At 44.0% G+C, this 14,731-nt stretch overlaps 1 protein-coding gene across 1 annotated transcript in view; it reads right to left on the reverse strand.

Annotated features, from left to right (window-relative positions):
- Positions 1 to 14,731, reverse strand: part of PCGF3 (polycomb group ring finger 3) — a 31,172-nt gene that overhangs the window by 12,873 nt on the left and 3,568 nt on the right. The window contains exons 2-5 of the mRNA XM_056848259.1: positions 6,465 to 6,582; positions 2,969 to 3,065; positions 2,608 to 2,663; positions 1,118 to 1,228 (exon numbers count right to left, since the gene is read on the reverse strand). Coding sequence (XP_056704237.1) covers positions 1,118 to 1,228; positions 2,608 to 2,663; positions 2,969 to 3,065; positions 6,465 to 6,573 — 373 coding nt within the window. The 5' untranslated portion in view covers positions 6,574 to 6,582. The remainder of the gene's footprint in view (positions 1 to 1,117; positions 1,229 to 2,607; positions 2,664 to 2,968; positions 3,066 to 6,464; positions 6,583 to 14,731) is intronic.

The raw sequence follows: 14,731 nt of genomic DNA on the forward strand, positions 1-14,731 counted from the left end.
TCAGCCAAGTGGGGTACAGCCAGGAGGGGTGGGGAATCCCACCACCCATAACAGCAGGGAATGAGCGCAGAACCATAACTGGCCAACAGAAAGCCATATAAGCCAAGGACTCGATCCTGGCTTGGATCCTAGAAGCTGCTGCCCTTCTCAGCCTACACTGTGCACCTGAACCAGGCTCTTTACCTCCAGCATCTCATGCTACAATAAGTTACTTAAGAGCCATAGTATTTGTTCTGCAGCTGCAAACAGCCCATAAAGCATTGCTGGCATTTGCTTGGATGCATCAGCGCATAAGATTGGGCTTTTGGACATAGGAAACTGCCTTACACTGAATCCAGCCAATGGTCTGCCAAGATCAGTATTGTCTACTCTGACTGGCAGAGTTCTCCAGGATCTCAGGTAGAGGCTCTCTCACATCTCCTACCACCTGATCCTTTTAGCTGGAAATTGCCAGGGATTTAATCTGGTACCTTCCATGTGTAAAGCAAGTGTTCTACCACTGAGGCCCGTGTTTTACCGGCAAGACAATAAGTTTTGTGGTACAGAATACTATGGACCCGAAACTTAAAACTGCCTATTGACCAGGCATCCTTGGCCCACAGAATATACTATGATCCCTACACCAGAGAATCTTTACAATATAAGGATTATGGGGCCAACTCCTCTACTTCAGAAGTAAATGGGCCATATAATCATCCTGGGTGGGGAAAAACAAGTATCATTTATAAAGTACACCATGAATTTGTCATTTGTTGCAAGTTAGGAAGCCAACGCAGCATGCAACAGTTTTCTAGCGAGGCCTGACAGGTCTCCCACTGGCTGGCGGCCCCTGAACCCCACCACCGCTTCATAGGGTGGCAGGGGGGAGATGCTGTGAAAATCAACGTTGCTCCAACGGTATGACATCACTTCCAGCACAAATCCAGAAAGTGATGTCACTTGTTTGGAGTGATGGCATTTTAAATACCCCCCCCCCATCCGCCCGAGCCTCCCGCCCGTTCCTGCTTGGCTGGCAACCCAATTTCCAACCCATGGCAAAATGAGCTCACCATATCCCACAAGCCATGGTCTACCTGGATTCTTCCAAAACAACAAAACACATGCAATGTCTATTTACCGTTACGGTGAGAATCTAAATGTTGCTTGGCCGAGCATGTCTCTCCTTTGATGTCACCTGGTACTTCCATGCCCAATTTGTGGTAGAATTCCCTCTGCTTCCTCATTTCCGCTGTTTAACATTTTAAAACAGTGTCTTTTGTTAAGATCAGTGGACTTCACCAAGTCAACACTTCTCTCCTCTTGTGATTTCAGCAAATGTGTCAAGAGCACCCTCTAATGTTTGGCTGCTTTTCTGCAGCTAATCCGCCCGAGCAACAATTTTACATGTTTTCTCTGAAACTTCAACCACTTCCCAAAGGGTGGAATTCTAAAATCACACATGATTGCTCTCTATCCCATGCATTAATTTGGCCACACTTGGTAAGATTTAAAATCAGGAAGGGGAAAATCTTCTTTCTTTCCTTCTGCCAGTTTTTAATGCAACTTTTAAGTCAAAAATAGTCATGACATTTACTATACATGCATTCTCAGAGGCTTACAGAATGACCAATTAAATGAACTAAAAAGAAACTGGACCTTGTTCCTAGCTTCCACTAATGAACAATTTGCACATTTTTAAAACTTCTTTTTTTTAACAGGCAAAGCACAGAAATCCATATTCTGAAAAGAAATGATGTCACAGTGGCCTGAAAAACACATACGGTTTGATTCCATCTTTAAACGCATTTTATTAAAAGTATCAGAAGCCTGATGAATATACACTTGTACCAGTAAGTCTTGAGATTTCAGAAGGTCCAGTGGGAAATGTTTGTTTCAAGTAATCTGTTTTTGACACATACGCTGGTCATTCTTTGGTATGCGTTCTTTACTCGTGTGGTGAAAATAAGGATGACATTTGGATCTTTACTATTTTCTTTTAAAAAAAATACTTATTACAGAAAATATTTCTCCCATAGTATACAATACTTCAAGCTTCCAGTAAATACAGGGATTCCATTTTTTTCACTATGTTTACCTTGCTGAAAATTCCATTTCTTCGCTATACTGCATTTATTGATATATATTCATTTCTTATATATCCAAGACTCTGAAAAGCCATTCTGAGACTGAAGAGATACTAAGTACCATTAACTGGGCCAAAACCACTTCTGCAGCAACTTGCAGAATGTGAAATAACAGCTATTTGACATTCCTCATTAACATAATTTACAATTAAACTTAACATATGTTATTTGTAAAGTGACACCAATAATGCAGGTCCAATCTGTCTAGAAAATGGAGCATAAATGGAGCTTCTTCAGATTTTAAGAATTACTGCTAAATGTCAGTATCTTCCAAACTTCTCTCACCTATAACAACGCACGCACAAACAAGAATATAGGCATGGGAATGAAAACATTATGCTGTCTGGAGTAGTTCACTTGCTAAAGCAAGTAGAAACATAATCAGACATAATGCCACAGTTCCCATAGTTCCATGGCTTCCATGCTCCACCCAGAATAGTTTTAACCACATGTCAAATTTACTCAAGAGTACAGCGCAACTTACCTTCTTGAAGACCTGGAACAAGTTTGTAAACAATATCTTGCATTGTTCTGTCATGACTGGCAAGAATGGGGGGAAAAACAGAAGTCAAAAGTTAATTTCTGTCATGAAGAATTTCTGTCCTGAATTGTTATTTAAAAATGACTATTGGAATGAGCGCTGAAGTCACTCATCCCTTGACCTTAGGACACGTGTAGCTTAAATAAAAGGAAAGACAGGCAATTTCCCACGCCTGTTTGAATCGAGTGTCTAGTAATCAAATGCTGAAAAACAGAATGATAAAAAATGCAAGCACGGATTGGCCTGCTAACTAGAAAAGCAAGCCCAGCAGATCTCTGCACGTTACCTTTCACACCCTACTTACCCAATATATTGTAGTGGATGGCTCTGGTGTATGACAATTCTGCATGTGGGACAGGTGTTATTTTCCTCCAGATACTTTACCAAGCAACTCCTGCAGACTGTTTACAGAAGAATTCATGGTCAGAGCATTCACAGGGATACAATGTTCCCTTACTTTCCAGCAACCACTTAAACAAGCATGCGCAAAACTTCTTCACCAGTATGGCCGAGTCAAACAGAAGCTGTACATGTGCAAAACTGTACGTGTTACACATTCCAGTGACTGACTGAATTCATCTTCCAGTTTCAACAAACGAAAACACCCAATAAGCACTTATATAGTCTAAGAAAATGCTAAATTGTTCTAACACACTTCCAGTTCTTTTTAGATTAAAAAAAATATATCCAGTGCACTGGTTTGCTAACATGGATTTGACGAATACCTAGGAAATGAACATTATTCATGGACAAAGAACTGGGGAGGGGGAGAACTGTTCATTCACTTTTAATTTTAAGCAGTTTGGAATTTCATTCAAGCATTCATTAGACCTTGATCTGGACAGCCCAAGATAGCCCAAACCTAGAAGCTAGGGAGGGTTGGCCCTGGTTCGTTCTTGGATGGGAGACTACCAAGGAAGTCCAGGGTTGCCCCACAAAGGCAGGCGAAGCCAAACCACCTCTGAACGTTTCTTGCCATAAATTGGCTGCGACTTGACAGCAGTTTTCACCACCAGTGTTCATTGTAGGGGCCATTTCAAAGCAGAATACTGTTATAAAAAACGTTTTGTTTCAGTGTAGAGCAGAATTATTACCTTGACATTCAGAATCAATTTGAGATCTGTACATGCACCTAATCCTGTTGCTAAAAATTGGGGTTAGGGCTGTCGAGTCCCTGTTAGCAAATAAGGTTATTCCGGCATCTAATTTTGTTGGGTAATTGAAGTTCCCTCCAGTAGCAATGCTTTTAGCATTTCACTCTGCCTATAGCTCCTCTACAAAGGCCACGTTTTTCAATAGCCAGCAACAACACAGTGGCTCTGAAAATGTGGCTTCTGCAGTTAAACAGTGCCATCTATATCTCATACAAAACAATGCACATTTCGGTAGTTTTAAGCCTCAATCAAAAAAGTGCACGCAAGGATAGAATTTGCTGGGCCCTCAGAGGGGAGCCTGTTGAGAAGGTGCAAAGAATTACGGAGATACAGACGATCACCTGTCTTTTCCTTGCATTAAAAGCTGGCTGAAAACAGCTGAAAATATATGAATGGAGGAGAACAGATGACAGGGTGGAGTTCTGAATATAAGCAGAATGTGGCAATCATATGCTGATGGTATTGCTCTCCCATGGAGGAGAAGTCCTATGTCTATGTAAGCATAGAGTCAAAAACCTACTGCTTGGTCTCCATTTTGCCCACAAGTCCCTATTAATGTATTTCAGAAGACTGATGCTGGAAGCCTTCATCCAGGCCAATGTTATAACACTTTCTTAAGGTAGTCCCCTGTACAAGCACCAGGTCATTCCTGACCCATGGGGTGACGTCACATCCCAACGTTTACCAGGCAGACTATGTTTACGGGGTGGTTTGCCAGTGCCTTCCCCAATCATTTACACTTTACCCCCAGCAAGCTGGGTACTCATTTTACTGACCTCGGAAGGATGGAAGGCTGAGTCAACTTTGAGCTGGCTACCTGAAACCGATTTCCGTCGCGATCGAACTCAGGTCGCGAGCAGAGCTTTTAACTGCAGTACTGCAGCTTACCACTCTGCCCTATGGGGCTCCTTCATAACACTTTCAAGCATCCTCTAAATAAGGATGAGTAAATCATGCTAAAACGGGCCTGAACTGTGCACTCAACTTCACTAGCAGCCACACACATACGACAGGCAGAGATGATAATGGAACGATCTGTCAGCCCAAAAAAGTTTTAAGCACATTTTATATAAACATCAGCCAAGTTACCTGTACCCATCAGTTTAGTTTCTTCATTTGATTCAGATGGGAATCCTTGCGTATATTTTTTGTTTGTGGGCTTCCTAGAGGCACCTGGTTGGCCACAGTGTGAACAGACTGCTGGACTTGATGGACCTTGGTCTGATCCAGCATGGCCTTTCTTATGTCCTTAAGAAAAGCTGAGCTCTCCCATCAAAGAACAGACCTTACACTGGGGCCTGTTACAACCCTCACCTCCTCTTGGTTTCCATTACTTCTTTTCTTTTGGAACAGTTCCCCCTCCCGCCCCCTGCATTTCCAAAAGCTTATTGTAACATTTCACTCTCCCATCATTGAATAATGCCAGAGCGACAAAAGATGTTACTCAACATCACACTGCTTGCCCAGTTTACACATGTGTCCCCTGCTCCTAGGAGAGAGGCCATATCAGAGAGGCCATATCATAGGGGAGGGGCTATGGCTCAGTTTGTAGAGCATCTGTGTGGCATGCCGAAGCTCCCAGGTTCAATCCCCGGCATCTCCAGTAAAAGGGACTAGGCAAGGAGGTGATGTGAAAGACCTCTGCCTGAGACCCTGGAGAGCTGCCGCCGGTCTAAGTAGACAACACTGACTTGGATGGACCAAGGGTCTGATTCAGTGTAAGGCAGCTTCATGTGTACATGCCACATCGGCTCTTCTCTAATGCAGAATCCATACTTTGCGAGCAGAAAGGAAATAGCCTTGGGGGTCTGCACAGGCCTTCACCCCCCCCCCCCCTCAGTAGAAACACAAGAAGGCCAAACGTGTCCAAAAATCTTCCTGGACCCCAGAGGGTTGGATTCAGACTAAGTGCAATCATAAATTCATTCATTTCAGTGGGCCTAGACTGGAGTAGCTCTGCACAGTATTGCACTGTAAATTCTCCAGTAACTGGATGGAACTTGACTGCCTCACCTAACCAGCCCCCTGTAGCCCACTGATCTCCATGAAATGCTGCTCAGGGAGTGGGGAGTACTAGTGGACCCTGAAGAATGTCATGAAGGGAATCTGTAGCAGGAATGGGGAAGCAGCAGAACTTGCCAATTTAGTCTGGATCAAACCCCACTGTCTGTCCTTGGATTGCTGTACTCCAAATTCAGTGAGGCCTGTGATACAAATAAAGGTACAGTGATACAAATAAAGGTACCCATGGGGTAACGTCACATCCCGACGTTTCCTAGGCAGACTATGGTTTGCCATTGCCTTCCCCAGTCGTCTACACTTTACCCCCAGCAAGCTGGGTACTCATTTTACCGACCTCGGAAGGATGGAAGGCTGAGTCAACCTTGAGTTGGCTACCTGAAACATGGTATTTTGCTTAAGTGAACATAAGATGTCAGGGAGAACCACCTTACATACCAAGTCTTCAACCCTTAAACAGGTTCAGCGTTCTGTTTTAATGTGACTTTATGACAGTTTTATAACATTCTGCTTTTAACTGCTAGCCACCTTGGTGGCCCTAATTGGGCAGAAAGACAGAGTATAAATTCTGTAAATAAATGAACAAACATCAGATATCACAATACAAATAGTGATTTTCATACTCACAGGTATGCAAGCATTCTGTTACAGTGGTAGCATCAATAAGGTAACCATTGCAAAGACGACAGGTTATATGGGCGTTGATGTCCCAAAGCTTAATCTTTCTCGTCAGCATCTTTGGTGTCTGTAAAATAACCAAGATAGACAGGTTTTTTCCCCCAAGATGGTATTTGGCTACCTGAAGATGGTATTTGGCATAGTTAAATTGTGGAACTCCCTGCCCCGGGATGTGGTGATTGCTGCCAACTTGGAAGACTTAAATGGACCGTGGCTCAGTGGTAGAGTATCTGCTTGGCATGCAGAAGGTCCCAGGTTCAATCCCCAGCACGTTCAGTTAAAGGGACTAGGCAAGGAGGTGATGTGAAAGACCCCTGCCTGAGATCCTGGAGAGCCGCTGCCGGTCTGAGTAGACAATACTGACTTTGATGGACCGAGGGTGTGATTCAGTATAAGGCAGCTTCATGTGTTCACGGAGGAGAGGGCTATCCATAGCTACTAGTCAAAATGGATACTAGTCATGATGCCATACTTATTATTTCCAGTATCAGAGGAGCATGCCTATTATATTAGGTGCTTTGGAACACAGGCAGGATGCTGCTGCTGCAGTTGTCTTGTTTGTGGGCTTCCTAGAGGCACCTGGTTGGCCACTGTGTGAACAGAACGCTGGACTTGATGGGCCTTCGTCTAATCCAGCATGGCTTTTCTTATGTTCTTATGAAACACTTGAAATTAAGGATAAGCTTGGCCATTCGCTTTCTTGCTCACAAGACGGTGACAGAAGGTTCAGTTTGAGAACAAGGAGCATAAAAATTGGTACCCTGGAGGTAGATGCTGCAGTGTTTCTGTGTAACTAGCTGGTGAAAGGTTTTAACAGAGATCTGGTTCTCCCAAGAGCAGATTAACTGCCTGGGCTGTAACGTGAAACTAAATGGTACGTTTATATCCTGCTTTTCCAGCAGCCATCTCCCAAAGCAGCTTACACGAACCAAGAGAGGACTTTAACATCATGCTGACAATCTTTACACACTCTCACACAAAAAGACACACAAGGTTAGAGTAGAATGAGAAGGGAAAGTGTGATCCTACTTCAAACTGTGGGAGGGAGGCTTTCACAATGCAATACTTTTCATACCCCTTTCTCAAAAAAAAATATATCCCTGCCTACACAAAATCAGCAAGCCAGAGAGATGGACTCGAGCCTATCCTTTCTGTGTGTGTGTGTGTGTGTGTGTGTGTGTGTGAAGTGCCGTCAAGTCGCTTCCGACTCATGGCGACCCTATGTCCTTTCTGTACTTCTACCTTATATTTGCTTTTGCTGTGAGAAAAGTATCCTTCCCTATGGAGGAGCTATACAGCCCCCCCCCCATTTGAACTCTGAAATGGTACAGTCCAGATGCTGATTTACCACCTCATTCAGGAAAATGAGGCCAGAAACTTGAGGGTGAAATTTAGGTTTTCCCAAAGTTCCTCTGAAGTTGGTCACTACAGTACCAGGTACTCAAGGGAGAAGAAATTAACACAATGGATGAACCATAGAAACATGGTGCTAGGAAGGACAGAGGCATCCAACAATTCCCAAATTTACTGTTCAGGCACAGGACGCTCCCTTTGCTAATCTTGCTTTGATAGCCCCTCTAGGCAACATCGGCAGGCAGCCCATTTCTACCACTGTACCCACGATGGAGCGAAGATGCTTCTCTTGATGGTTAAAACTATGAATCTTGTGCTCATTAATATTTGTCAAAGAGGTTATCTCTTACCTTCTGATATCGTTAATTGGCATTTTCATCTTAAGCTTCCTATCTCCCAGTCACATCATAAGAGTGCAGACTAGGGTTGCCTGGTCCCTCTCTGCCAACGGCGGGAGGTTTTTGGGGCAGAGCCCGAGGAGGGTGGGGTTTGGGGAGCGGAGGGACTTCAATGCCATAGAGACCAATTGCCAACGCGGCCATTTTCTCCAGGTGAACTGATCTCTATCGGCTGGAGATCAGTTGTAGTAGCAGGAGCTCTCCAGCTAGTACCTGGAGGTTGGCAACCCTAGCGCAGACCAACATGTGAATAGAGGCCATCATGTAATGAGTTCCCCATTTTATGTTACTGGTCACAACTGCCATTGGGCAGGAGATTCACAGAGGCTGTGATCCTAAGGATGCTTTCTAGGAGTAAGCCACAGTGAATAACATGGGGCTTCCTTCTGAGTAGGCCTGCTTGGGGTTCCCTTCCGAGAGATGGTGGATACTGCCTCACAGTTAAATCAGGCAGAGTAAAACTTGCCATTGGCTTCCCATTCTCTATGGCAAAATCTCCATCTAGATTGGCTGTTATAATCGCAAGTTACAAGGGAAAAAAGAAAGATCTCACCCCCTAATGTTGGCATCAGTTTATAAACATGTGCAAACTGTTATTTCCTCTCTCTAACTTTTCTTTCTCACGGAAGTCTCAGCTGGAACGGAATGCACCAAATTGCTTTCAAGCCTAGTTGCATTGCACGACTTTCCTCATGTGGTAAAAGCACTTCTTAGTATCTTTTCAAAATGCAATACACCAGGACATAGAATAGAATCATAGAATCGGAAGGGACCACCAGGATCATCTAGTCCAACCCCCTGCACAAGGCAAGGAATTCACAACAACCTCTCCCCCACACCCCCAGTGGCCCCCTACTCCATGCCCAGAAGATGGCCAAGATGCCCTCCTAAGGGCAGCTATACAAGAAGCAATAGCATATAGCAAGTTGCCTGTTTTCAGGGCTGCTTTATACATTACTGATTACTACAGGTACTGTATATAGACACAGTTGTATTTACAGTATTAAACACTTCTAAGCTGCCATGAATAAGCTGGGGGCTACAGTGGACAGGATTTCCCAACAGAGGTGTACAGTGAACTAGACACGGTTGCTTTAAATGTAGCAGGCTACCTTCAGTATTCTGTTTGTCATCAGTGGTTTTCAAACGCAGGGGAACTTTCACCATAGCAGCATCTCCTAAGAAGCTCCTGGGCCTCTGCCACCAAACTCCTGCAGAGTGCAGAGGATTCTGGGACATGTTTTGGGCTACATGCTCATGTCAGCAATCATACCGGCCAGGTTCCTTGGACTTCCCCATTAACCAGCATGAACGGAATTCAAACCCCAAGCACGCTCAACGTTCTCTTGCAGCCCACACATTTCAGAGGAACATTGGCATTCATGGACATGTTGCCTTTCAGAGGACATAGCTTGCCATGACTAACCTTCTCACCGAGGTAAGCTTCTCAAGAATCCAGAGGGTTGGTTCTGCAGCACAGTCTTAAGACCACTGGCTTAACACAGGCACAGACCACTGAACGTTACAGACTTGTCACATGCAGACCCAAGAAATTTAAGAAAGATGTTTAAGAAATTTAAGAAAGATGTTTAAGAAATTTAAGAATGAAATTTAAGAAAGATGTAGACAAGCTGGAACATGTTCAGAGGAGAGCAGCAAAGATGGCGAGGGGTCTGGAGACCAAGCCCTATGAGGAAAGGTTGAAGGAGCTGGGTATGTTTAGCCTGAAAAGGAGAAGACTGAGAGGTGATATGATAACCATCTTCAAGTACTTGAAGGAGTGTCTTATAGAGGAGGGTGCCGAGTTGTTTTCTGTTGCCCCAGAAGGTTGGACTAGAACCAACGGGTTGAAATTAAATCAAAAGCTTCTGTCTAGACATTAGGAAGAATTTTCTAACAGTCAGAGCGGTTCCTCAGTGGAACAGGCTTCCTCGGGAGGTGGTAAGCTCTCCTTCCCTGGAGGTTTTTAAGAAGAGGTTAGATGGGCATCTATCAGCAATGCTGATTCTATGACCTTAAGCAGATGATGACAGGGATGGCATCTTGGCTATCTTTTGGGCATGGAGTATGGGTATGTGTGAGGGAGTACGTGAGTATGTGTGAGGGAGGTAGTTGTGAATTTCCTGCATTGTGCAGGGGGTTGGACTAGATGACCCTGGTGGTCCCTTCCAACTCCATCATTCTAAATATTGCAATGGTAATGCTTTATTCCAAGAAACTTCACTGTTCCATTTTTAGGTTTATACGTATCAAGATCCTTGCTTGCTATTTAAGGAGAGAATACGCAGACATTGCACACAGGAATAAAAAGGAGGAACTGCAATGCGTTCCTCAGGAGTGGATCTAGTGAAACGGCTCGAGCTATGCTTAATATCATTTTGTGTGCGACAATAAGAGTGGATCTGTCACTGTCACACCCTTAGACTGACATAACCTGCAGGTGACTGCAGGTCAGCGAAAACTGGCTTGATAGAAATCTAGGCATCCAAGATCAAGGAATGTAGAGTCACCAGGTCTGTGATGAATTGTTGGAAGCTTGCCTCAGGGAAACAGGTTGCGCATTTTACAGCTTATGAACCAAAAGGTTGTTTTAAAAGCCTAAATATGTGATTTTGCTGTATCACGGGCAAGTCTGTAAGAGATAGAAAAATATTTACTCATTTTCAAAAGGAGGGGTGCATGGGTGTTGCTGTCTCTCTCCCCCCTTTCATGAAGGAGAACTTTTGATAGTCTAAAAGTCAAAAAGCCTGAAAACCCTGGGCTTAGAAAACAAATTAGCCCCTTAACTAGCCCAACCAAAATTATTAGACTCTTTAAAGAAGAAAAGGCAGCAGGTCAAGTTTGACTATTTAGCTCTTGGGGGGCACCAATCTCAAATCTCAGAGCCAGCATGGTATAGTGGTTAAGAGCGGTGGTTTGGAGCGGTGGAGTCTAATCTGGAGAACCAGGTTTGATTCCCCAGTCCTCCACATGAGCGGCGGATGCTAATCTGGTGGATTTGTTTCCCCACTCCTACACATGAAGCCAGCTGGGTGACCTTGGACAAGTCACAGCTCTGTTAGAGCTCTCTCAGCCCCACCTACCTCACAGGGTGTCTGTTGTGGGGAGGGGAAGGTGATTGTAAGCTGGTTTGAGTCTCCCTTAAGTGGTAGAGAAAGTCGGCATATAAAAACCAACTCTTCTTCAGGAAACGGACTTATTAGAACTTCTGCAGTCTACCAGAAGCAAAAGGAAAACACCTGCTCACGTCTTCTCATTGGGAAAAATATGCACAGGCAGAAGAGAAAATGCAGTCTTAAATAATTACAACAGGAGTGAAAACTGGTTTTGCCATCTGTTGCAATGGGCTCCTACACTGCAGGTGTCACTGAATTAAGATGCTTTTCAGTAAGAGCTGCTGATACCCATCGACTCAGAAAACACAGTAATTAATTTTTTATTTTGGAACACATTTCACAACTTGAATGCAGCAAGGTTTTCAATTTACTCGAGTCTTCAGATTTGAGAATGTGCTCTCAACATACACACACACACACACACACACTCTCCCAGATTATTTTAAAACTCTGCACTGTTAAATTTCTTTCCTGCTGAACATGTTTGTAATTACATCAAAGATGCTAGCAGAAGCCAAAATTGGGATATTTTGGGGGGGAAATTTAAATGAGAGGATTAACAGAATTTCCCAGTTTCACAAGAGATTTCCCACAACTTATTCAACAAGTTTAAAAAACAAACTATACAAAAAGTTTTACATTGTCTGCAGTCTAAGGGAGGCCTGCACAAGCAATTCCTAAACTGTGCTATAAAACACACACAAGAAAAAAAAACTACCCTAGAGATTTAATCAAACTTTGGCTTGTTGTTGCATCTGAATACAGATAGTCCATCAATTTGCGGTTTGTTGGCATTAAGCCAAGGTTTCAAAATTACAGTTTTGAACAGCCTTACTAACCACACCTTGTACTCAAGGTGATAACTCAGTCTGCTGAATAGCACAAGCCTTCCTGGCCACGAAGATGACAGTAGAGGGAGTATCTCTTCCTACTGGGTGGAGAACAGGAGGCAAGCAGTGAACAAACCACAGTTTGCATGCAAACTGGGATCTGTTATTTATATCTGGCAGGCTGACCAGGGGTAGTGGAAGTTTAAATACAGTTATGAATTCCAAATACGCAAGGCATGCTAATTGTGGCAATTACTCAACCTCCCACACCAGGGGTCTGCAACCTTAAAACAATTAAACAGCCAAATTATGTCCAAATTTAGACACAGAGATCAACAAAAAGTCAGTATAAGAAAGCCCCATTGTAGAACGGAAATTATACAACTGAACATTACTACCCTACCACTTAGGGTGGCCCATCTAGCATCAAGCAGAGCCCTGGCCTTTTCCATCATGGCTCCAGCTCTGTGGACTGGGGGCTCCCTAAAAAAGTGAGGGTCCCCTCCTTGGAGATCTTCAGGAGGCTCAAGTGCTGCCTGTTCACCAGGGCTTTTGAGAGGGTTTGAATTGGCAGCCATCTTTTAATGGAGGCAGAGGGGAAAGATTTGGGGCTTGCTATTTTATTTTTTGTTTTAAGCTGAACTGAACTGTGTTTCACTATCATTTGAAGCCACTCTGAACCACCAGGAAAGGTGAGATTTAACTGTTTTAATAAATAAACAGGAGTTCTGAGATGAAGTTGAAATAGTTATTACGTAAACCTCAGTTATGACCCAGGTTTTCCAAAAAAGTATTATTACTATTTATTTATTTTATGAACATGTTTTGTTTAATGAATTTAAAAATGCTTTTACAGAGAAGGAATTCATCCATCACCATTCTTCTGGGCACTTAATCCTGTACCTTAATTACATCTTGTGTGAAGCAGTACTTCCTTTAGGAGAATACTTCACAAAGTACACGGTAAACAAACCGTGTGCGCAGAGCAGAGATATCATATGCTTAGAGGTAACACTGAACAAGATTTTCTAATCCTCAAAATGCACAACAAAATCCTAGCTGATTTATCAAAACTGAAAACTCAGGTGCTTCAGGGGAAAAGAAGCACCAACTGAGGTTAGGAAGATCACTGAATAGTAGTAGTAGTATGGCATGCGTGCCAGAGGGGGCACTCAGAGCCCTCTCTGTGGGCATGAGCGCTGTCGCCCCTGCACAGAGTTCGCCTGAGTTCATTACCAGAAAGCCAGAGGGAAGCGGGGCCGGGTTGCTCCCCTCCCCCTCTCCACGCGCACCTGAGGGCATTTCTCACATCACCCGCCCCTCTGCCCAGCAGCCCAATGGGAGCACTTCCTCCCTCCCCATCACATGCAGCCGGGCGACTCAGATGCGGCGTGGGGGTGCGGCGTGGACGGCAGCCTGTTGAGTCTGCGGCAAAGGTGATTCCCGTGGTGGGGTTGGAGAGGAGCTAGGTTGGAGGGGAGCATAGGTCACAGCGTGGCATAGGTGGGGAGCAGAGTGCTCGGGCCACAGTGCGGGCTTTGCGGCACCTCCCACCTTTCAGTGAAATCCCCTACTAAAAGAGGAACACCCACTTACCCAGCATGTAATTAACCTGTGGAACTCCTTGCCACAGGATGTGGTGATGGCATCTAGCCTAGATGCCTTTAAGAGGGGATTGGACGAATTTCTGGAGGAAAGAATTTCTGGAGGAAAAGTCCATCACAGGTTACTAGCCCTGATGGGTTATGTGCTACCTCCTTATTATAGATGTGGGCCACTGTGAGATACAGGAGCTGGACTAGATAGGTCCAACGCATGTACAGCGGAGGTGACTCAAAGGTAGAAAATGCACTCAGATGCCTTTTTCAGAAAAGGCCAAAAGATCTGCAAATTCAAAAGGAACCCCAGCTGAGAATCACTGCCGTAGATTGTTGATTCAGGGAATATCCATTTCTTTAGTGTTAACTAATAGTGTTAGCTATTTTTGGTATAGGGATAGATTTGTATTGGGTGCTTCATTTGTGTGTGTGTGTGTGTGTGTGTGTGTGTTTGTAGAATCCAAGTCTTGAACACCCAAAAATGAGTACAGCAAAAAAAAAAGAAACAGATAGTGGAAGATCATTCCAAACTGCCGTGTTGGCGCTTTGCGATAAATAAGTGGGTTTTGGGTTGCAGTTTGGGCACTCGGTCTCTAAAAGGTTCGCCATCACTGATCTAGGCCTTGTATAATTCCACACATGAGCAATCCTAAACAGTCTGAAATCTGTCACAGGTCTTGGATACATCACACTCTTCTGTTTTTGAAAAAGGGATTTTTTTTCTGTCCTTGTGCAAGTCTGGTTTGTGTTTGCAAGTATGCATGAAATGAGTGAAAAGCATCCTTCTGCCTTACATAGTTCCTAGTCTCTCCTCACCCTGAGGGACAGCTTGCAGATTCAGCACACACGCTCACAATGCTTTATTTCCAAACTCTCCTCCTGTCAATACTACTCTTATTGGGGGTTTTTAATAATCTACAT

The sequence above is a fragment of the Euleptes europaea genome, chromosome 4 (genome assembly GCF_029931775.1).
Source record: "Euleptes europaea isolate rEulEur1 chromosome 4, rEulEur1.hap1, whole genome shotgun sequence".
NCBI classification, from domain to species: Eukaryota; Metazoa; Chordata; class Lepidosauria; order Squamata; family Sphaerodactylidae; genus Euleptes; species Euleptes europaea.